This window comes from Salarias fasciatus, chromosome 11 (genome assembly GCF_902148845.1).
Source record: "Salarias fasciatus chromosome 11, fSalaFa1.1, whole genome shotgun sequence".
NCBI lineage: Eukaryota > Metazoa > Chordata > Actinopteri > Blenniiformes > Blenniidae > Salarias > Salarias fasciatus.
The window spans coordinates 25229550-25253315 of NC_043755.1; the positions used below are offsets into that span (position 1 = coordinate 25229550).

A 23766-nucleotide genomic window follows, 5' to 3' on the forward strand; every position below is an offset into this window, starting at 1 on the left:
TTCCAGTCAATTTATGGTAAATTGATGACCTTTTAAACAGACATGACCAAGGCTGTGCTGCACCGGCAGTATTTCTCCACTCTGAGAAAAATAAAACTCCTTCTACAGATTTCCCGTATTCATGTTTCAGCCGTGACTTTAATTCCTGCCAGTCAGAGCTCCAGATGTCGGCGTTCTTCTGTAAACTCAGTGCACTTGTTTTTATGATTTTATTCTAACATAAAGTCACATCGAAGCGTGTTTACCCAGGGGGTTTATAAAGCATTATTGAAGTCATAAATCCTCAATTATCTGTTCAAAATGATGTTAAAAAACAACACTGGAGCTGTAAACGTCCACATTGCCTCAGACACTCAACTTTTCTCCTTTTTGCCCTTACCCCCACCTGGTGCACAAGGTCACCTGGGTGTTGATTACAACCTGATAAAAGAGAAGATTTATTTATTAAAGACAAATGACACTGATGCTGTGATTGTATTTTCATTTAAACTTTTGTTAATGAATTTAGGATTTTCACTAACTTCTTCCTTTCTGCCTCTTTCTTCCGATAAATTGAATAAAACGCTGCTGTGTTTACATTAGAAAAGCACCTCCAAGATATGAAGAGCTGTGACTGTGTTCAATAAACCCCCATCTGAGCCACATCGGGAGCCTTTTATTGCTTTTAACTCTTTACAGTGTCAGAAAGTAAACGTAGAAACTCTTCAAGGAATCCAGTGAGAAGTAAATCCCATCTAGGAAAAGAGAGAAAGCCTTCAAACTGAAGCTGTGAGACCAGAAAGGAGTGAGAAAAGTCAAACGGACTGTAAACGATGTGACGGGACATGAAGAGGAGGAGGAAGCTGCTGACAGACAGTTACAGAAACAACAGCAGGAACTGCATCAGCAGCAGAGTCAGAGCCGTGTTGGTCGTCAGTCTGGCTGATCGGTGAATCAGGAGGGTTTTACTCCCAGACATGCTACATGCTACATGCTACATGCTACATGCTACATGCTACATGCTAACGAGTGTCAGGACTCCCACATCTGGTTATTTTTATTTATTGTTCTAATATCGTGAGTGGCTTTCCTCTGGATATTGTCAGAGGGTGTGTGGAGTTGTGATGTCCAGCAGGTCTGATCTGGACCGCGGTCCTGGCCTCTCCGGCTCGGCTGGCGCTCACCACGGCGCCGCCCCCCGTGTCCCCCGGTGGGAGCCGCAGCGGCTGTTGGATCACAGAGCTGTCATTGACTATTTATTTGTAGCCCCCACAATTCAACTTTTCATGCTGCACACTGGAGGGGGGAGGGGGAGGGGGGAGGGGGAGCGAGGCGGGCAATCAAAGCCCTCTTTCATTTCTGCTCCAGCGTCGGGCCTCCATCACGGCGGGGATGTGCTCCTTCACCACTAAATTGTATATCTTGTTGCGGTTATTTCTGTGTGATGGCCTCACTCCGTCCCCTCTCACTCCTGATGCTGCATTTTGATTGGCCTTAAACGCCAGCCAAGCCCAAGAAGAAGCTATTGAAAAGAAGGCATTTGGAGAAAAGTGATTTGTGCAGAACATGGCAGATCGTTCCACCTGTTTCCATGATAATCAAGACGCATGAAGCTCTTTTTAATCCGGCTTCTGTCCAGATAGTGTCCCTGATTCCACAGCTCAGATTTAGCTCAGATTCCTCGTATCGATACTGCAAGAGGCTCCAATCCCAATTCTTTTTTTTTTTTTTTTTTTTAACCTCAAAACCTCAGAAAAAAACAAAAGCTTCAAATGATGCTTAATTCAGAAAGGCTGCAACAGTCCGACAGGGCGGTCCCAGAAAACCGAAGACCTGCAGCTCAGAGTAAATCCTGAAAGTCTCACATTTAATTCATTCTTTCAGAAAAGCAGCCAACCTGATATTTTCTTAAGTGTGAGCTGAGCTGGTCCTCAGCGCCTCTTCTCTGAACGCAGGAGGATTTCTGCACATTTCCTCCCTCTTCGGTGGCGACGCCGCTCAGTTAAGAAGCCGCTTCCTCTCTGATCTCTGGGCTTCACACGCTGCCGCCATCTGCTTCTCCGAGTCCAAAGTGACCAAACCACCAGCCTTCCGGCTTCTCTCACACTCCACAAGGTCAAAATGCTTGGCCGGGCTGAAGCCTTTTGCAGGCGGTCTGACGCTCTCAGCTGAACCTCTCTGGGACTCTGCTGGTCCAGATGGGTTTCTCTTAAAGAGATCAGCTTCACATCGGCGACACAGGAAGCTGCTCAGCCTCTGATCGCAGTCCACCATTAAAGTCCCGCTCGAACAACTTTATCAAGTGAGAACGCTTCGCTCTGGCATTTCTGTTTCAGAAACCACATCGTTTAGAAAGCGGTGTCTGTAGAAACCATGACGTCACCCATAGAGTTCCCAACCGCCGTTCTGAAGACTATACTATATACTATATATATACTATACTATACTACTATAGATTGGTCCAGCCTGTCATGTGACCGCATCACGTGGACAGAGGAGGCGCTGTGATAGGGCGATTTATGCAAAACTTTAACTCGTAATATAAAATCAACACATGATTTATGTGAAAATCAGAGTCTGGTGAAGCAGCAGGTTCTAGAAACTAGTGATACAGGCCGAAACGTGTTCTGAAACCAGGCGCTTTATATGTTTATTTGCACTCTGAAAATCGGCATTTTTTAATCAGTTCCAATGGGACCTGGGCTCTTTTTGAAACCAGCATGATCGCCCCCTGCTGGAATCTCTCTGGAATTACAGCTTTTTTGCAGTTCCGCATTATCTTCATGTTTTATGAGCAGAGGTTGACGCCTGGTGGAAACACATGAAAACCAGGCAGTAAGCATGCTGGTCCACTAGAAGGCGCTGTTGAAACCACACAGAGAAAAGAACACGGAGAACAAAACACTCTAAAGATTAATGATGGAGAACACGGACAGTCATGTGGACAGAACACCAAGTTAGACTGTTGTTACGGTGACTGGCAACCGTCAAAGTACCAAGTCCAGGAGAATCTGGACTGGAACCAGGACCAGGACCAGGAGGATGTGGACTGGGACTCCTGAGCGTGGCCTGGTGGACATTAGCAGTGGCAGCGTTTCTTAACAGTGGTGTTTTCCTCGGTTTCCATGGAGACGGGAGTCAGATAAAGTTTTGTTTTGTTCCCGTGGCTCCAGGAGCCGTTGTGAAGGTTTTCAGTCTCTGGTGGGCTAAACGGGCCCTCGGTCTCCAGCTCAGGCGTGCGGCGGCGGAATCTTGGTCTTTGGAAGAAAAGACGGCGTAGCAGCTGCACCAGGATGGTCAACTCCACACGGCCAGCGGCCCTGCTCAACATCCCGCGATCATCATCCGGACCGATTCAAAGCAGCTCAACAACATGAAGGACTTTTCCATATTTCTGCATGTTTCCTGCATTTGGCAGTAAAGCAGCCACTCCAGTGCTCGTGGCAGCAGCACTCGGTGTTTGGCGGTGTGGTTGAAGCCTGGTGGTGCTCCGGGCCGATCCGGGCCGATCCGGGCCGATCCGGGCCGGTCCAGGCTGATCCGGGCCTGGACCGTCTTCCCACAGGAGCTGTGATGGATCCGCAGCACTAGATAAACATTAGCTTCCCTTTGTGCAGCTTTCTGCCGCCGCCGCTTCTCGCTGTCATCCGTTCATAAATCCGTTTCCTGGGAGTGGCGGGGTTCTGCAGGACTGCCAGCAGCGGCGTTCTCCTGCAGGAACATGTGCAGCGGAGCGCTCCCTGCTATAACTCCAGATTTTAATGAACACTCATTAACTCTTCCTCAGGTAACTGACGAACATGCTCTTTGTTTTTACGCCTGATCGGCAAAATACAGAAGCATCAAGTCAGAGCATCGCAGGAAATGAACATATGTTCCCATTCACCCCGTTTACAGAACATATTCATATTAAAAACATTCTAAAACATGTGAAATGTGAATATTTTCTCTTCTGTTTCCTCTTTCCAGTTGATTTCATCATATTCAAACTGTATATAATGAAGACAATTGCTCATAAAACTGAATTCAAACAATGACTTCACATAAATATATACATTACATATTAAAATCTATGATTTTTACATTCTGGAGAGATAAATTTGACTAAAATACATAACTCACACATTAAATCCATACTTTCTTACTTACAGTTATGAAAAGGTTTGACAACACATTCAATCACATAAACCTTAAAATGCAATTAAATGCATGATATGCATGCATTTAATTATTGGACTTTACGGCTCAGTGACTCTTCAGCAATTTTTTTGCTTATTTTCTTTCATTTTGCCTCTGGAATGTGTGTGACTTTGTGACTTTTCTGAGTTTTGCGCTTTGAAATCGATGTTTTTATTTATTTCCAGTGGGTTCAGCTGGAGGAGCTCACTGTTCTGTTTTCATGGCATCTATTTTCAGAACAGGTCTGCTCACACAGACACACACACACACACACACACACACACACACACACACACACACACACACACAGGTAGCAGCTGCATGCTGCATCTTATCTTTAGGATAGAAGAGCTGCTCTGATCCAAACTGAGCTCAATCAGCTGATTTAAATAAAATCCTGAAGATGATTTGGTGACTCGTCTGCATCTTTCTGGGCTCGCTACTGCCCCCAGAGGCAGGGAGGATCAACCACGCCTCTGTCCTGAAAGACCCCAGAGGGTTTTCAGGCATTCAGAGGTTCATCTAAAACAGGACCTGCAGGTCCTGCCAGATTAACTGAGATTCAGTTATCTGTAGTTTGTTAGACCTCCTCTGAGCCAGGGTGGGCGGGGAGTCTTGATCGACCTCTGAATGTTTGTATTGTTTTCTTTTTTGCTTTTTGTGTTTATTTGAAAAAAAAAAATCTGGGGTGAAAAGAAAATTGTATTGCAAAATCACAAATTTTCAGTTGATATATTTTGCAATATTTAAGAAACAGCAAACATTTCTGTGTTTCACAGAATCTTGTGGTTGTGTTTGCAGATGCTCGTCTGATCAACCAGACCAACCGAACTGGATGTTCTGGGAATATGTGGTCATTACAGAAGAGTTTAGGTTCACAGAAGAGCTGTGAAGGAATACAAAGAGTGGAACTCTTCCTCAGGGTCACTGGGAGGGTTTACAGGACGACTCAGGAGGAGGCAAGAGGACCTTTTTAACATATACGCACACTTTGTTTAAAATATAAGTCTTAACATATGATGGAAATTCTGATTAGGTTTAAATTTTAATATGAATATAACTGATAAAAAATAATCATAACAACAATAATAATAATGAAAAGTCTAATTAGTGGAGTGTTTGAAATGATGTTTGAATGACAATAGATTTTGAGAAACTGTTGCCCTGAATGGAGATTTTGAAAAGCATTCTTTAATTCTTCTTTGTTCTCACTTTGTTCAGTGCTGCTGAGTTTTTCCATCCGATGCTGTTTTACTGTAAATAATTCTGATGACTCATTTGATGTTTTTGCCATATAAACCTGCTTTTGAGCTTAAAACTGTACTGTTTCTGCACTAATGAGTCTGAAATGGAAATACTTCTCACAGCTTGTGTCCGAGGTTGTGAAGTGTGGCAAGATATTTAGTGCAGAGGTTATGAAGAGGATCAGATGTGTGAGCTATGTAATAAATATTTTATTACATGTTTCAGACTCATTATTACATCAGACACATTTTTGAATGCAAACAAGGGAACAAGAGATGAGCCATTAAAGTGAGTATATGAGACAAAAGAATTCAAAATCCTTAATAAGTAGCACTGAGTTTGATGTGCTTCTCTCATGTGTTCTTATTTTGGAAGAAAGGAAGAAATGATCAAGTTTCCAAGTTGCCTGATTGGTGGTTATTCCAGCATTCCAATACCTGTCTTTTTACATGAGTAACTGAAACGTAAAGAGTAAAGAGTGTATTATCACTGCAGTATCTTCACATTTCCTACACAGGCTTGTTTTGAGGAAAACAGCTGATTTCTTCAAAAGTAAAAACACCAAGGTTTATTATTAATCTGGAAAATCTGGAAAAAGTTTAATGTCACAGAATTTAGTTTTTTTTTCATTTAATAAAATGTGTTTTTAATATGACTCAAAGTGAATTTGGTTTGTTTAAGGTTTGATTTGGTAAATATGACACTCCTAAGCTAAATGATGCATCTCACTTCTTCTGTTGTGTTTTTCAGATGCAGGATTGGTTCATATAGAGATCATTTAAGAGCCTGGTAAAAATTTCTTATGTGGAAATTTTATTTATTTATATTTATCCGTTTTTTCACATCTTGTGAAAAGTGGCACTAAAACAGTTTTCTGCAGATTTTTTATTTATTTATTTAATTTTATTTTTGGGTTTTGGAGAGGAAGTGGACGTTTTTCTTACATTAACATGATGCCAGAGGGTTAAACATCTCATTGAGTTGATTCTCTGAACTATGAATCTGTGGGACGTGCTTCGATCTGCAGGGGCTTTAGAGGGAATCACAGAGCGACGGCGAGCGCTGGGAACAGAGGAAGCTCGAGAGGTTTGTCTTCATGAGGAGTTCAGGGTCGTCAGCATTCAGTGATTTGTTTGAGCATGTTGATAACAGCCCCACCTTCGTGCTCTCAGGGGTTTTCTCCTGGAACTTAAAGGGCAACTCCGGTTTTTTGACACCTGCACCTTATTTCTAGGTGAGTCATGCTCATATACTCACTCAGACAAACCTCGTGCAGCTCGGAGTCCTCCAGAAGTTATTTAGATCCAACTGATTTAGCGGGGGCCACGGCAAGGAAGCTTCAGCGCAGACATAATCTCTGCAAAATCGCTTATTTCGGCTATATTTTTTCATCCATCAACGGGAGAGCTCAAGCTCCAGCCTGCTTCACGCGCCTCCGTGGGCGGAGACGCGCTCCGTGCCGGCCGCGGAGCGCGCGGGGACCCGCCGCATAACCACGGAGGCGCGTGAAGCAGGCCGCGGCTGCTGGAGCTCTCCCGGCGCCTCCGTGGAGCAGCTCCGGGCCGTTTACCCAATCGGCCGCAACTCGGCCCCTGGAAGTCAGGCACCCAGGCACCGTGACAGCCAGGCTGACTCAGAGTGCCTCTCTGCTGGGGAGAGGAGCTGCAACGTTCCCATCCGAGCTAATTGTGGCTAAGTTAGCGAAAACTGTCAGCTGACCCACCTGAAGACGGTAGACGAGCTGACTTTATGATAACACTGGCGATGGATGAAGAAATATAGCCGAAATAAGCGATTTTGCAAAGATGATGTCCTGCGCTGAAGCTTCCTTGCCGTGGCCCCGCTAAATCGGTTGGATCTAAGTAACTTCTGAAGGACTCCGAGCTGCACCATGTTTGTCTGACTGTGAGTACATGAGCATACATCTATAAATAAGGTCCGGGTGTCAAAAAACCAGATTTGCCCTTTAATCAGTTAAAGTTCTTTGTTTGTCTCTATCGGGTCCCAAACTTCTTTATGATGAATGCTTGAATTTAGAAGAGCAGTAAAAACCTGGATTTCGTACTATAAGGCAAAACATCCTTCATTCTTGCCAGACTGAACCTCTAATCCTGAGTCGATGGAATGAGGGCAACGTTTAGTGAATTATCAGCTGATTGTTGTTTTATCTCTTTTTTTAATTTTTACTCTATAAACTGTTGATTCTCACAGAATCGGTCGTCCCATCACACACACACGTTTTGTTCTCTGGTCAAAAACCTCCACAGATCACGTTTTTCCAGGAACCTTCAGGAACAAAAGACTCACTCGGTGTGTCCACCCTAGAAATGATCGAAGGAACACAGGACAAACTCCACAGAAAGACCTGGATAGTGTTTGAGCCGGGCTCGCCAGAAGTTCATCTTGATTCATTTTGTTATTCGTCATTTTTTAAAATTCTTTTAGATAAATTTGTTGTTCTAGGAGGACTTTGTAAACCTTATTTTTCTAAAATAAAAAACGAATTGTGAAACTGGATTAAAAATGGGGGGTTCCCTCTGTGTATTCTCTTGGTCCAGGTTGATTTTCCAGAGCTCAGAGTTTGGAGAAATGGTCACCTGGTTTTTGTAAAGCAGACGCAGCTTTCTGGAGTGAAAGGATCTGGAAACTCAGAGCCTCATTTTCTGTCCTCCACTTGGACCCTCCAGTTCTTATTGGCTCTCTCCCACCCTGCTCACCTTCACTCTGCTGAACCTGTGCAGGTGACGGCTCAGTCTTCTGTCTGATAAAGGTCATCCCTCCACCGCGGGCAGCAGGTCCCACACTGAGGCGCGCTTAATTGGGATTCCTACATTTGTTTCCAGCTGCATTATCATATCGGGGCTCACCCTGTCTGCAGCCCCGGCAGTCCCGCAGCCGCACGCCCGGTTGGTGAATCTCATTCTCAGACCGCTGTAATGTGAAAAGCATCATTTGTGCGTGATTTCGTTGCTGATGCGCGTAAAGGAGCACGACGCAGTGAGAGTCTGCAGAACCTGAGTTCTCCTGTCCAGTGTGTGTGTGTGTGTGTGTGTGTGTGTGTGTGTGTGTGTGTGTGTGTGTGTGTGCGCGCGCGCGCGCGCCCCCCCTGTTGCTTTAAGCAGTGCGTCCTGCCGTCCGACAGGAGGCGTGTCTCCCCTACGGCCGGAGCGCAGCGCTACCAGATGCGAGTGCGGGGGAGCGACTCGGCTCCTCCGTGGAAACGAACCAACTTCTTTGTGCTGCTCCGGTGACTCTTCCCCGCTCCAGCTCCGAGGTAAGCACATTTCTCTCAACTTTACATCGCTTTGCACATTCAACCTCGTCTTTTCTGTGTTTTGTTTTGTGCGCGGGGCGCAGCGTTTCCTGGAGGCGCAGCAGCGCACATCTTTGGACGCATATTTAAGTAAGGTCTGTTTCCACGTCCTTCCCGTGGATGGAAAAAAAAAACATTAGGTTTGAAGTTCGGTTATGATTTTTTTTTCTCTATGTCTTTGAGGGTCTGTGCTTAATCATCGCGCGCGTTCAGGCGAAGAACAAATCAGACGTCAGAAGAATCAGCACCGAGTTGTGCGTAAAAAGCCCGGAGAGACGTGACCTCCCGGTGTCTTTGCCCGACCTCTATCTGGAGATTATCTTTTCGGGTTCTCCTCCTGCTCCTCCTGGTTCTCCTCCTGCTCCCCTTCTTCCCGATGCCTTCACTTCTCTCCCCTTCTGTTCTGTGAGGTTGTGCGTAAAACAATAATAAAGAGGAATAGAAATGCCGGATCGCGGATAAATGTCTTTTCGGTGATCAGGCTTTATAAATGATCCTCCAGATAGCGTCTCCGGCGGAGGAGCGGCAGAGCCGAGCGGCTCATTTAAATCCCCGCTGCTTGATGAGCACGTTCAGCTTTTAAATCAACTTTATCATCTCTCGGCTGGAGGAGCTCCCCTCCGCTTCTTTTTAAAACGCCCCTTTTAAGGCGCACAAAGGGGCATTTGTAGAGCTGCTATCTGTGGAAAGGAGATGAATGTGAGAAAATCCAGACCCGTGCCAGCTGCTGCTCCTTGTCACCTCTCTGGCCGTTACGCACAGCTTTCAAAAGGCACGGCTTTGCGTTGGTATTAATAGCTGAGGGTTGCTACCCTTTTCCAATGACTTCTTTGTCATTTGAACTACTTAAAACGTTCATGAAATCCTTTCCACACAGACTCCATATTGAGAATATGATTAAAATAAATTAGGAAAGGCTGAAGTTCATCGCGACATCCTCCCTGCTCCTGTTTGCTGCTGTTTTAATTCCCAGCAGGACTGCGCTCTGCGGGTGTGTGTTGGCCACAATAAACCGGCGCTAATATGGCAGCAGAAGGTGTAAGGGAAACAATATTTAACCTTTTGGCTTAAACGGTATCATCTTGTGGCACGGGTCCAGCCGCGAGAAGCCCGGCGCTAATGAAGGAGGTGAAGGAGCCAGAGGGAGCTGGCACGAGGAGCCGCGAGCAGATGTGCGCGGCGGCGGAAGGCTGCGGAGCCGCGCGGCTCTGTCCGTGGTGCTGAAAACTCTTCACACAGCACATTTACTCGCATGGCCTCGAGTGCTTCAGGATCTTTAAAATCTAAAAAAAAAAAAAAAAAAAAAGCACTGAAGAATAATAAATCTAGAATTATAACCTCCTTGATTTTTAAAACGTGATTTAGAGAGATTTTTTTTTTTGTTCAGCAGCCATGATGACAATTCTTCCCTTTTTAACAACATCGTGTCAAGAAGTTCATAAAATGTACATCATTTGGCTCACTCTGAATTAAAACTGAGCTTAAGCATTTACAGAAGATGGGAAAAAAATATTCCGCATTTGAGGCCACGAGTCAAATGCTTAAATTCAGAGTCAATAATCAGGAAAAAATATTTCAACAATTTTCTAATTGCATTTTACAAATTCTCCCGGGACTTCCTCCCCACATCCCCTTTAATATCTTTACTTTTATGTAAAATAGTGAAGAATTCTGAACATGGGAATACCACAGAAGGTTAACTCTCCTGTTTTTCTCCTTTCACCGAACGGCGCGAGTCAAATAAGAAGAGAGAGAAGCTGCAGCTGCTCGACTGAGAAAGGAAAAGTGGAAACAGTCGTAATTCCAAAGATAGAACGTAGAAGCGCTGTGAAATCCAAACGAGGGAGTGAGAAGAGGCTATTCGTCAGACTGACAGGTCTTCCTCCCCTCACAGAGTCCGAGAGATCACTTCTGATTCACACACATTTTTTTTCTTATTTTTTTTGGGAGGGAAATCTGTATTTATGTGAACGAAGCGAACCGTGGCGCGAAAATGTGAGAGGTGAGAAGCGGGGGGTGAGGATGAGGATGAGGAGGGAGGGGGCACGGAGTGACAGTTTGAGGGAGAGGAGGAGGAGGAGGAGGAGGGGGAGGAGGGTGAAGATCAAAGGGCGAAGTGTGACCGGAGAGTCGCTGAGGAACATGCCCGATCCGTCCTGTGCGCTCGCGCTCCACTAGTGCGTGTCTTTGCGCGCGCGCGCGCTCTCTCTCTCTCTCACTCTCTGTGCGCGCTGTGCGTGCGTGTGTGTGTGTGTGTGTGTGTGCGTGCGTGTGTGTGTGTGTGTTGGCTCGACGTCAGCTCGCCTGTGCGGCAGTGCAGCAGGAGGAGCTCGCGCTGGCGGAGGTGCTGCTGCCGCTCCGCTCACTTCTCCTCCCGGTCCGGATCTGCCTCCTCCTCAGTCTCTGCCTTTGTCTTTCAGTAAATGGATTTCTTCAAGCCCTGCCCTGCCTAACATGGACGCCCCGCCACCTCCTCCTCCACCTCCTCCTCCTCCTCCTTCTTCACCATCACCATCATCATCCTCCCCAGCTGAGTCCGACGGCTGTTGTCTCTTCTTGGCGCAGTGATCTGGACACGCAGTGATTTTTGTTTTTGATTTTTTTCAAATGTTTTTTGGTTGTTTTTTCTTTTTCTTCCTCCAAATGGACGTGGGAGACGCGCCGCTCAGCCCGCCGGTGAAAACCATGCCGTGATCCCGAGAGCTCACCACGATTCACGGCACAGAGGAGACTCAGAGACTACAAGAGAAAAACAGAAACAATCTGGGGAATATACCGAGTCAGGGAATTAAAAACCAAGCACCATGAAGACTCCCTCCCGGCTGGTCTTGAAGGCGAGATGGAGGGGCTCCGTCAGGCTGCTGCTGCTGCTTTTCCACTGTGTGGGATTTAGTCATGGGATGCCACACGTCCTGAGATTCGGTGAGTCCTCTCTGCTCCTCAAACTTTCCCCGCTGCTGCCTGCCCCTCCCGCAGACCCGCTGGAGACCAACTTTCCTCGCAGGGCTGGAGTGTGAGGGTGAGGCTGAGCCGAGCTGCACTGGCTCTCTGGCTGCATGGGACTTGTTGCTATTGAGGAAGTTTTCAAGTGCAGGGTCGTAATGACAGCTCAGCGTGCTGAGATGCTGATCCCGCAGTGCAGGAGAAACACGTCTGTTTGTTTTGTGTTGCAGTGAGAGAAGTGAGATGTTTGGCAGAGAGAGGGGTGCATGATATTCCCTGCACGTTATCAACATGTTTCACATCTGCCATCAATATTTCATTGGGCTGTAAGAGAAGTGTGCAGGCAGCATTTCAGCCCCGGTTTGTCGGCGAAGCGGCTTCGTGGCCACACTGTAAATATCTTCCTCAGGCTTTAACAGCAGCGCTGCTTCTTTAAATTCCCTCATATCTTTTTTATACACAGTGCTTTTGAGTAACTCACTTTCTCTAATGCTTGGCACGAGGTGAAAGCAACCAGAGATGAGAAATGTGTTCTGACACGAAAAAAAAAAAAATCAGATAATGTTGTACTTTTATTTGGCTTGGCTTTTCAGTTATTGGTAAAATAAAAAAGAGAGATGAATCTGCAGATATTTACAGTTTTATTTGGATAGAAGAGAATAAAACCTGCAGCAACAGACACTTCTTTCTTTATTAATTTTGTTTGGCTGATGGAGCTCGGTTGAGTGTGTGTGTGTGTGTGTGTGTGTGTGTGTGGAGGAAGGCCCGTACTGCTGGAGTCCTCACACCCTGCCCGTGCATGCAGCCTGTTTGTCACCAGCTAGCGGCGGCTGCAGGTTTCTAACGCGCTGTGGAAGGTTTGGAAGGTTTTCTTGAGGGTGAAATGAGGGAGCGGAGCACCGGGTGAGTGAATCCTGGGAGATGCCAGCATGTTTTCCTCCTTCCACTCGGTCTGCGTCCTTCAGAGGTGCTACAAGGCGTCGCAGACCGCCCCCCTTCCAAGGCTAATGCGTCCTTCACTCTCTGGCAACAACAGATCCAGTGGTCGGATCCTTTTTGTGGCGTTCGGTGTAAAGACGTCCTTACTTTCCTGGCTCCACCACAACTTGCCTGTTCTCTGTACTTGTGTCAGCTGGAGGTTGCTTAGTGACAGGAGTTTCACTGCGTGATGCAACTGTGACGGCAGAAATCCTCCGGAGCCCCGGCCATCTCCTCCGAAGGCCGCGGCGCCTCGGCAGGCGGCTCAGTGTGGGGTTCTCACGCAGAGCCGACGGCAGGACGGCATCAACATCATGACGTGTTCAGGGTCTGAGTCATTCCCACGGTGGCGATCTGACAAGATCTCCAGGTCACTTCCTCGTCACCGTGGTGGAAGTTGAGCAGTCTGTCTCGGGTGTGTTTGTGCTTCTGTTAGACGTTAGAACCTCTTCCTCGTTTTGCTGCTTGATAAAACTTTCTCAACTTCCACAACACTGATGCGTGAAATGAGACAGATTATGGAATTAAAAAGAAAAGAAACCCATCTTCAGCACACACAAACACAATGACCTGCAGCTTTCAGACCAGTCTGTGGCTTGTTAGTTTTGATTTTCAGTGTGAATTAAATATTAACTCTGTATTGGACACATGACCGGCGCTCCCCAAAAGATATTACAGTTCTGTGTCATTGCCAGATCAATATGATAAATATAGATATGATACATGCTGTTTAATATCCATCTAAACTCTGTTCCTGCTCTACAAAGAGAAAATGAAAGAATTTCAAATATGAAGGAAAGTATTTGTGTTACTTGTGTGTCACTCAAAAAAAAAAAGTTGTACAACTGATTATTTCAAACCAGGAAGTCAGCAGAACACAATTCATGGAAAACTCACACACTGTAAAAGAGAATTTGAATTCAGAGAGCAAACCTCAACCTCATGTTACCGGATGGCTGTGGGAGAATTATCCCAGTGGAAGATATTCTGTATTTAAATATGTCTTCAGCACAAATACCAATTCTTGCAAGTAAAATGTCTTTAAGTGATATTTCTGAAAAAAAAATTATAAAACAAACAACATTAAGACAACTGCTGTTTTCTGCACTGTCAGTTATTTTGCTTCTACTGTCTTCAGAATTAGAAAAAAATTAAAAAGAAGTTCTGAAAACAGCCTTTAATGATAATTTGAAGGAGAGCCTTTAAAGGGTTTAAATGAATATTAACAGGTCAAATCAGAGTGTTTATGTACCACAGACTGAGAGTGACGCTGACAGGAGGCCATGTCTGTTGAACGTCTCCAGCTGGCCTGACAGACGAGCTGACGCCCATACGGCTCCAGTGAATCCGGTGAAAACAGATATTTCTGCTGCTGACCCAACAGGGTCTCTTAAAGGATCACATTCTCTCAGGAAGTGATCAGTAAAACCCTTCAGGTGATCTTCACTCTTCCCGTTTTGGACTGACAGACATTCAGGAGAAGTCTGAGGGAAAAACCGAGTTCCTGAGGAAACTGAAGCGACGAACAGGCTTTATCATGTCAGCCTCATCGTTCTCTCTGATTCCACTCCTCCCACAGCATTTCCCTTTACAAAGTCAGCTTTGCTGTTATTGTGCAGCAGCTTTGAGCCTGAAAACCGGCAGTAAAGAGCTCCATTAACGCCGTAATCCCATGATTGGGGTCTGCGGATGTGCTCTGACCGTTTGTCGGAGGTATTCTTCTGCTAAATGATGGAGCTCATTTAGAGCAGTAGATGGCTGAATGGAGCTTCTGTTCAGAAATCCAGTCTAAAGACGGAGAAACCAGCTTGAGTGAAGAATGTCCCAGGTGTTGTGAAGAAGAAAACAGGCCTTCCCTCGGCAGCCGGGCGCCGTGTGGCGAGACGGGACGAGGCGTGATAACAGAAGCCAGTTCTCAGCGATACAGATCGACAGAACGGACGGCGGCGGCGTGCGACCCGGCCCCGACAGACGCTCCGAGTTCCTTTAAAGAGCCGAGCAGCAGACAGGTGGGGTCGAGGAAATGGGATTAGCCGTGCGGAGGAGAAATCACACTGAGGCCCACTTCACAGGAGGATGTATTTCAATACCTTCACTTCAAAAGCTGCTGCTGGAAACCAGATGGCTCCCCCTCCTCGCTGCTTTAGAGCCGGTCAAGAGAAGCCATCCAGCTCCGGCCCCGGCGTGGAGAAGTCATGGATTAGCTGCAGAATTTCTCATCAGAGTCACGGAAACTCAATGCAATTCCTCCCGTCCCAAAGAAGCAGTTTGAGGCGGAATCTGTGTATCTATAACTGCATCAATTTATCGCGGCGCTCGGCTGCTCTGTGATCTCCGCCGAGTGGAGATTGAATTGGATGCGTTGGCGCCGGCCCGCCACGGTCGGCATTAGTATGAAGGTCACCGTCTAATGGGGCAGACGAGCTAAATGTTGCAGGTCGAAGCGAGAAAAACTCCATCTCTGGAAGGAAGCGGCTCCCCGGAAGCCGGCCTGTCAATATCCGAGCAGAAAAGTTGACATTATCCTCGGGGCGGCTCCGGCCTGCACTTCACTCATGACTTGTAAATAAGGAGCTTTGCAGGGAGAAAATGTGAAGCCGCTCAGAAACAATGTGTGGCTAAGCTGCTCGCTGCGTGGCGGAGAGCATTAGCTACCAAACGGGAGGTGGTAATCACGCCATCCTTCCATGGATACGCTCATTTGCCTTTGTTTTCCGCTTTATTGGTGGAGCTGTAGGTGGAGGTTGAACAAGACCACTTATATCTATTAAGGAATATTACAAACACCTGATTGTTTCATGGCTGGATATATGAAAACTGAGCAAGCCAATACTGGAAATGAACAAAATTAAAATCATTTCATTGATTCCGTGAAGGGAGCTTTAACAAAAACTGAAATGCAAGAATGTGGAGCGCCTGTGATGCTTCATTTGCTTTTCACTTCATTAACCTCATTATTTTTTACAATTTCGAATATTTTACAGCCTCAATGCAGCTCAGAAAAGGATTAACTTTCATTCCTCCTGGTATTTAAACCACTTTTAAAGCGTCTGATGGGAACTGGAGGTAAACCCAACACAATATCTCAGATTCAGTCGACCAATACGGAAAAAAACAAGATGGAAAACATCATGAAAGTATTAGTGATGTGAGATATCCAGACATTTATCAGTACTTTGCATTTGTTGACTGAAGTATGTGTTCGTGGTGTTTTCACAGCGTGGATGTGAATCTGATCCGTCTAGTTAAATATGCTAAACAACATCTGATGAATAACTGAATCGATAACTTGATTTCTCACTCAGCATTAAATGAAGGTGGAAGGATTTGGAGATGTGTTTTTTGGTATTCAGGCAGTATGAACTGCATTACAGTGAGAGTGTGTGTCTGTGTTTGGTTTGAAGACGATAACTGACTGCAGTACTGTTCAAAGATGTTTATGTGTCTGTTTTATTACCAATACCCTGATCATTTTAGGTTGTTATCAGATGGTATTAGTACACTTCTTTAAAATCCATACAATGAGTGGACAGTAAATGATTCTGGAAATTAAGCTGAGTTCATATCAGAACAATCTGCTGAAAAAAATAGTTTTTTTAGTTTGTGTTTTCAAACTTTTTGACAATTACTGCCAATCACATGAGATACAATTAATGCAGTATTCTGACGTTAATCTGTTTTTTTTTAAATACTGAAATAAGTAACATTTAAGCATTCAAACTGTTTTGTTTGTCCTTCTTTACAGTATGGCGCCACTGAGCATTTGAAGTATGAAAATTGTGTGAACGTATGCAGACGATGGCTTGTTGTGTTGAATGTTGGTTCACTCTCAGAGTCAAACACTGCGGCCACATGAAGGTTAGCAGTCAGTATATAATCATACATATGGATGAAGTGCTGAACCTCCGAGGCTGGAATCCTTCTCTCCTTCTTCGGCTTATGAGGGGAAATCTTTCAGTTTACTTTATGGCCAACGAAGCTATTTGCTTTGCAGCAAATGAAGCAGAATCTGCCAGAGTCTGGCAGTGACAGATGGTGGAAGGAGTGAAAGTCTGATTGAAAAATCACTCCCAACCAGCTTCTCCACTTCAGTGCAGACAAAGGAAGAGACAGAGCGGAACACATGCAGGACCCGGACAGCGGGGTTAAATACCGCAGATCCCAGAAATAACAGCCCTGATGCGTTCAAAGGAATCCGATCCCGAGGACAGAGTCTGGTCAGCAGTTCTGAAGAAGCAGCTAAATATATTCTCCTTCCTGATCCAGTCACAATGGAGTCAATGCTAAATATATCACAAAGCTGACTTCTAACCTGCTCTGACGTGAAGGAAGAGATGAGCTCGCTGTTTTCTTGACGTGCCACTCAGTGCATTGTGCCATTTTTTTCTCTGTTTTTTGGATGTTAAGACGTTCTGTGGTCTCGAGCCTCATGGTTAACGTTTAATGAAGTCAGACATCGCTCATCTGAGGAGGTTGGAGTTCTGGTTTTCACACTTTAGTCTGTTTTCTTAAGAAATAGTTCAATATTGCCACAAGAGAAGTTTGTGAGGTGACGAGGCTGGTGTCAAATTACCTGCACTGGGTGATGCTAATGTACTCTTTTAAAATGTCTTGTTTATGTATGGATCTGTGAGGGGTGATCAATATTTATCAATTTAAACTTCACAAAATGATCCAGCGACCCTGATTGATCCCTGGCAAACCGGTTTTGGGCCCCGGACCGTATGTTTGAGGCCCCTGACGTAGAGGAAGAGGAAGCAGGTGAAGAAGCAGTCCTGACTGAAGCTCAGACTTCACTGCTGTTCACACACTGGTCCAAGACGCCGGGAGTCATGGAGGAGTGTATAGTTCCGGCTGGCGCCTGGCGGAGGCGACGTACAGCAGAGCGAGCGCTCGGCCGCCGTGTTTACGGTCCGTGTTGTCGCACTTCTTAAATTTGCCACGCCACATGGGAAGCGGCGCTGCCAGCATCCTTCTCGTGTTTCCTCCCTCGTGGTCGCACGGACCGCCGTTCCCAGTCAGCAGACGCTGTTTACTGAAAACCTAATATGTCCCAAACACGCAGTCGCTCAAACAATAGGCGGGAGTTACGTAGCGGGGCGGGAGCGCGGGTCCCAGCGCAGCGTTTGCGAGTTTCAGCGGTTTCCATGGATTGATCTGTGTTCCCCTCCGGGTGTGTAGCTGCTGCACCAAGAGATCAAATCTTCAACACAATCAATAGTCATGATGGGAGAAAAAACAGACTGAAAACAAGAAGAGAAGCAGGTTAAGGATGCTGAGTCCGGTCAGAAAAGCTTACATCAAAGCAGATTGGATCATTTAGAGTCAGGAGGGCCTCGGCGCCGCTGATCAGGATGTGGAGACTCCGAGGGGATGCGATGGAAGCCCTCCAGGGTCCAGAACAGAACCCAGCAGAGGCGAAGCACCGCGGGGGGGGGGAAGGAAGCAGAGGATGCTGCTGGAAGCGTGACGTGAGCATTAGTCAAACATCTGAGAGCCACGGGCCCGTTGGAGGAACCTCAGAGCTGCAGCTCCGACGGAGGAACAGCCAGAATTCAACACTAAAAGCGCTTCTGAAGACGAGCAGCCGGCTGTGGTGGAGGTGAAGGCTCACAGTCATCCAGTCACTTGTTCTTGAAGCTGTTGACTCTCCTCATGGTGAATCTATAGAAATTATTCAGGAATTTTTCAATGAAAATGGAAACTTTCATTGCATTTTTTTTATGTCAGTTTAAACAGTGATGCTCAGATAGACGAACGTCCGTGTTCTCCACTGTTAATGTTCAGAGCTTCATTAAAGCCCAGCATTTTCCTAACTCTTTGACTGAGCAGGAGCGTTTTCTCCTGTGTCATATTAAAGTGGGAAGGTTTGGATTTCACTTCGATATATGGATGGAGGAGGCAGGGAATCGAACCTGCAGCCTTTGCGACTGAAAGATGACTTTTGATTTTTACCAGCTTCCATCGTGGCTCAAGCAGAGCGTCGTGGTCGCCGTCTCCATCTTTACGGGAGACGCTGACGCCAGGCGTGGAGGATGGCGGCGTGATTACCCTCGCTCTGGCGTTTCCTCCGCAGCCTCCTCTCGTCCTGTCAGTGGGAACAACAGGAGGAAACTGAGAACAGCAAACACAACCTGATCCTGGATCTGTGTTGACCTGATTTCTGCGTAGCTGCTTTGTAGAAACAGTCCAGTGAGTTTGTGGTTCCGTGTTATTGTCGCGTTTCCGGGAAGCGTTCGGCACTCAGCCTGATCTCCGGGAGGTCTTATCAACCCGCCACGGCCCCTTCAGTTGTGTAATTTCCCGACCTGTGATCTGCTCTCCTGAATTAGCAGATACAGTCGACGAACACACTCTTTTTCTCTCCTTAAACTCTTCTCGGCACCTAATTGTAGGTTAGCAAGAAATTTCCAGCACTGCTCTTAACTCTTCACCCCGCTCTGCTGTAACGCTCCTGTGGAGGTTAAACTAATTAGGTTTGGAGGTGAGCGGTGTACTTATTAACAGGCCGGCGCTCCTCGCTGCTCCCAACGACACCCCAACCGCCACTTTTATTTTCTCCCACGGCTTCCCTTGAATATGCATGCAGAGCAGATGGAGGCTGAGGCTGCGGACGGCGAGCTCGGTCTGTACAGTAAGAGAGGGACGGTGCCCCCCCCCCCCCCCCCCCCCCGGCTGATCTCACAATCTCCAGTCGCACTCCTGCTCCTCCAGCGACGGGCCCGAGCGCGGCGCTCCGCTCAGCCGGCGCTCGATACGGCAGATCTGCACGCTCAAATGGCAGATTTTCCGGTAATTTGTTTACCGGCTCCACATCTCCCCTACTTGAATTAGCGAGCTGAATAAGACGGAGTGTTAGGAGTCAAGGTTATCCGGCGCTGGCGCTGGAGCTATCATTTCAATTAGAAGCGTGCTGCTTGAACTGCGTTTGACCTCAATCACAGGAAACCAATCTGATTCGATGGAACCGCGTCGAGGAGAATTTCTTATTTTAAAAACAGAGAGACCTAAAAAGGGGAAATCAATTACCTGCCCCTATTTATTTATTTATTTATTCTTGTATGAAGCGATGGGGGAGTTTGATTCCTGAGAGACCAGCACACAGCAAATTAATTTCAAATTAGAGAAAGAGGGAAATATGCTGAAGACCTGAAGCCTTGGGCGGCCGCAGAGCGACAATACAATGATTTTCTTTTTCTGCTTCATTCAGTCAAATAGTATCTGACAACGATCTTGAGCTTTCTCTGCATTCTGATTATGGCGGATATGAAGTTGCACCCAAATCCGCTTCCTCGCTCCAGATTGTGCACCTATACAAAACCAATAATGCTGAGCGTGACGCTTTTGTATTTTTAGACTGAAATTCGCTGCTGCTCTCCTTCAAGTGCCTTTGTGTTCATTATCCCTCTCCGCGGTGGAAATGGAGTTTATATACTCCGCCATCAGCACTTCTCCCACCAGTAAGTGCTTCGCCGAAAAGGTCTTTCACTCAAACTCGCCGCAAAACGACTGGTTTTAAGAGTGTCGCCACATTTCTCTGCAAGCCAATTAACAGCAGGCGCCGCCGCGCAGGCAGAGGTTGCTGTGTTGACATTGGGGACGTCGACGTAACCTTTATTCCTCGCCGAGGCGCCGGGCGAGTGTCTCTGGACGTCATGCTGCAGCGGCGGCGGGGGATAAACCTGCTGTAAACCCGGACTCGGCCCTAAAGGCCCCGTTAGACCATCTGAATATGCATAATGACAAGGAAACACGGAGACTGCATGCAGTCGAGCACACAGCCGCTCTGGCACACGTTCAGATACGCTTCCCACTGCAGGCAGCGGCGTGTGATTAGAGCATTGAAACCTCAGCCAATGACGGCAGTTTACGGGAGCGGCTGGCATATTGCACGATGGCCTCGTCGCTCGTCCCCGCACACCCTGCATGGAGCACTAAAGATACAGGTTAGAGGAGAGTGACGGGAAACCGCTTGGAAGGCAGCCACAGGTCGACTGTCTGAACCGCTTCAGTCGGCGCTAAAGTCAACACACCTGTGTTTCCAGTCAGGAACAGCTGGGACGCTTAGACAAGTGCAGGAAGGTAAAGAGGAGCAAAGACTGGGACTATAAACACCAGAGTGGAGGCTTCGTCTGCTGCACATCCATCACGCAAATAGATGTGCAACCAGGTGATCTCTGCAGAGGAGAACTCTGGTTAAGGTAGAAAAACGTCAGAAGAACTGAGTTTATGTAGCGGACGCCACACCTGACCACATCGCGGCGTATCGGAGGGCTAGCTAATGCCTGGCTGGAGTCAAAGCCTCGGAGGCTGTAGTCCTTGGGAACCTGCTTTCCGCCGGTAGCCATGTTTGCTGAGACGGAAGGAAGTTGGCAACACTCAGCGTATCATCCTTCATTGAGGGCAAGCGGAGCGTGTGATGTGTCAGTGACTCTCTTTATGCCCTCGCCGCGGAGCAGGCCTTCCTCGGTGGAGGCGCTTCCCCTTCACTTGTTCTTCCCAGTTTACGATGATTTCCTACTAAGGAGTGCACTTTTACTGGCCTTATTTAAATAGATGTAAAAAAGTGTGCGGGGCTTTTATAAGGCTGGCGTTGTCGCCGCTCGTCTCTTTGTAACGGATGAAGTATAAAGAAGACACTGAAGCAGGGTTCACCCTTGTGCTAATCCTCCAGGTTCACGTTCTTATAAACACAAAAGTCCTTCGGAAAATTTCCCTGGAATTAGGATGCAGCGTGCGGCCCCGCCTCTGGAGAACAGCGAGGGTCGTGGATCAAGAGCAAACCACAAAATAATCCTCCAAACTCAGTCGAAGCAAAGTACTCTGTCATGAGCAGCTTCAATATTTCTACAGTCTGCTTCTTTAACGCTGCTAAAACAGTCAGCGTCAAACGGCCATATCAGGAACACTTGTTTCACTGGAGTATGTGTTAGCTGTTATGCGCAGGAATGTTTTTATCCCGATGACACCATTCAAAACACCGTTAGCGTTTCCTGTTGAAGGAGGACGTCAAAGTGTGATTTCTTCTGATGATTTCTGTTTAGTTATTGATGCTAATTTGCTAGATTTCTATATGCATTGCAAGAAAGCTTTTCTAATTGGCTGCCAAGCTGACAAACGGTGAAATGACACCTGGACGGGCTTGTAGACCGCCGAGCCGAGGCGTAACAGCCGAACGTCACTGATCACGTCTTTCATCACACTCACCACAAAGTCAACTTAACGCCCTCCTTTATTTATTTCACTGGTAAATTTCACAGCATTTCTCACCAAGACGCAGCAGTAACAACAGCCTAACTTTGACATTCGATTTATTTTTTCCTTCAACATATCCATGATATTGAATCAGTAGACATTTTTATAATACTTTGATCACTTAAAACAAAAGGTTTAATTGCTGTTATAAGGTTTTGCTGCACGCTGGCCGAGTATTTAGAATAGAATAGAACAGAACAGAACACCTTCCTTGTGTCTCATATAATGAAATTACAGCTTCTGCTCCTTTTTTGGATCAATATAAAAAGTGAATAAATTTCACACGCTATGAATTTTATAAATAAATACAGTTTTAAAGTGTAAAACGGTAGAGAATGAAACACATAATGAGGAGGTCAGGAACAGGATGTGATGCAGATTAAAACACCAGTGTCCATGTTTTTTAGTATTTTGAATGAATGTGGTTTTCGAGCCGCTCTTTCTGCGCTGCAGTGTTATCAGTCCCTCAGTGAAGAGCTCCGCGCTCACAAACACACACATCACTGGAATGGATGCTTTTCCGTGTCTTTGGTGTATTTCCAGCCGTCGCCGTTCTCATCCTTCTGTTTACCTCAGATTTCTCAGCGCTGCGTGTAGCTCTATTAATTTTCAAACCCCACTCTGGAGTACGAGCGTGAACGTCCTCAGATAGCGAGCAGAAAGGGAAATGACTCACTGCACTGGTCCGCCGGTTGTTTTTGTTGCCTAATTTCTTCTTTCTCCATGTTCTCTCCGTGTCTTCTCATATCTCTGCGGTTTTCTGTGCCGAGGAAATGAAATATTTTAGCTAAATGACTTTATTTGCCTTAGCGCTGTCAGTCTGAATTATCAGCTTTCTTAAATTGAGTTTAGCGGTGGTGGCTTTGTGAGCATTACACTGTGTCTTGGCCCACAGCCAGCACACTGCTGGTAAATATATTTAAATCAGTGCTAAGCTGCTTAAAATATTCACATTTCACTCATAGCTAGTTTATAGAAATTTGAAACTATCTCAAGCTGGCAAAATCAGTTACATGGATTTAATATTTATATATATATCATTGGAGTATTCTGGGGAACAAAGAGCAGAAGCTGGTGAAGCATTAAGCCCTGGCGCTGGGTGTGTGTGTGTGTGTTGTGAATTCCCGTGGCGGCGGCGGGCGTTCGGGGCCAGTGCTGCAGCCGTGCGGCTGTGATCAGCTGACGGAGGCTGCAGCTGGAGGTGACCCCACGGCGCCGGAGACGCTCTGTTCCCGCCGTCCCGCAGCTCGTCCGGGACGCCGGTGACCAGATCCCATCCCCGCATCGGTCCGGCGGTAAGACGAGCCGGGACGCCGGCGACACGCCGTCCTCCGGCTTCGTCCTGCTGTCCCTCACTGCTTCCCGTCACCCTGCAGGGCAGCGACTCTCCTCTGCTGATTCAGACTCACCTCTAAAGCTGATTGAACCTGCTGTGAATATTAGAGGCATCTTACTGGAGCTGCACTGAAGGTTTTGTGGGAACTGATCAGTCGCTGCTCCTCTTCAGTCCTGATTTACTGACACCCTGCACACGGCAGGCTAAAATGCAAATATCTCCCTGTGCTGCTCACCAGATCAGAATCACATGCAGTTTTCTTCAGATGATGGTTTTCATGTGTGAGCACCGTCTGGCGATTGGATGGAGCGCTGGCCCCCTGCTGAGCCGGACCTTCTTCAGAATATCACAGCAAATCAGTCCGTGTTCCTCAACGCTGAAGATTAACCGGAGTCTGTGGATAGAAGCGGTGGCGAGCCAGCCGAGCTCCGCAACAGCAGCGTCTCTGCCGAATTCACACCTCCTCCTGCAGGAAACACATCCAGTCTGTCTCCACATCACATTTCACATCACAGCGCTTGGTTTAATCATCATTAAA

At 46.7% G+C, this 23766-nt stretch overlaps 1 protein-coding gene across 4 annotated transcripts in view; it reads left to right on the forward strand.

Annotated features, from left to right (window-relative positions):
• Positions 1-8502: 8502 nt before the first annotated feature.
• Positions 8503-23766, forward strand: part of grik2 (glutamate receptor, ionotropic, kainate 2) — a 255945-nt gene continuing 240681 nt past the window's right edge. For 3 of the 4 annotated variants that reach the window (XM_030101914.1, XM_030101916.1, XM_030101917.1), the window contains exons 1-2: positions 8503-8677; positions 11137-11638. In XM_030101914.1, the coding sequence (XP_029957774.1) occupies positions 11521-11638 (118 nt within the window). In that variant the 5' untranslated portion in view covers positions 8503-8677; positions 11137-11520. Of the gene's footprint in view, positions 8678-11087; positions 11639-23766 lie in introns of those variants that run through there. The other variant, XM_030101915.1, reaches the window with a different exon arrangement.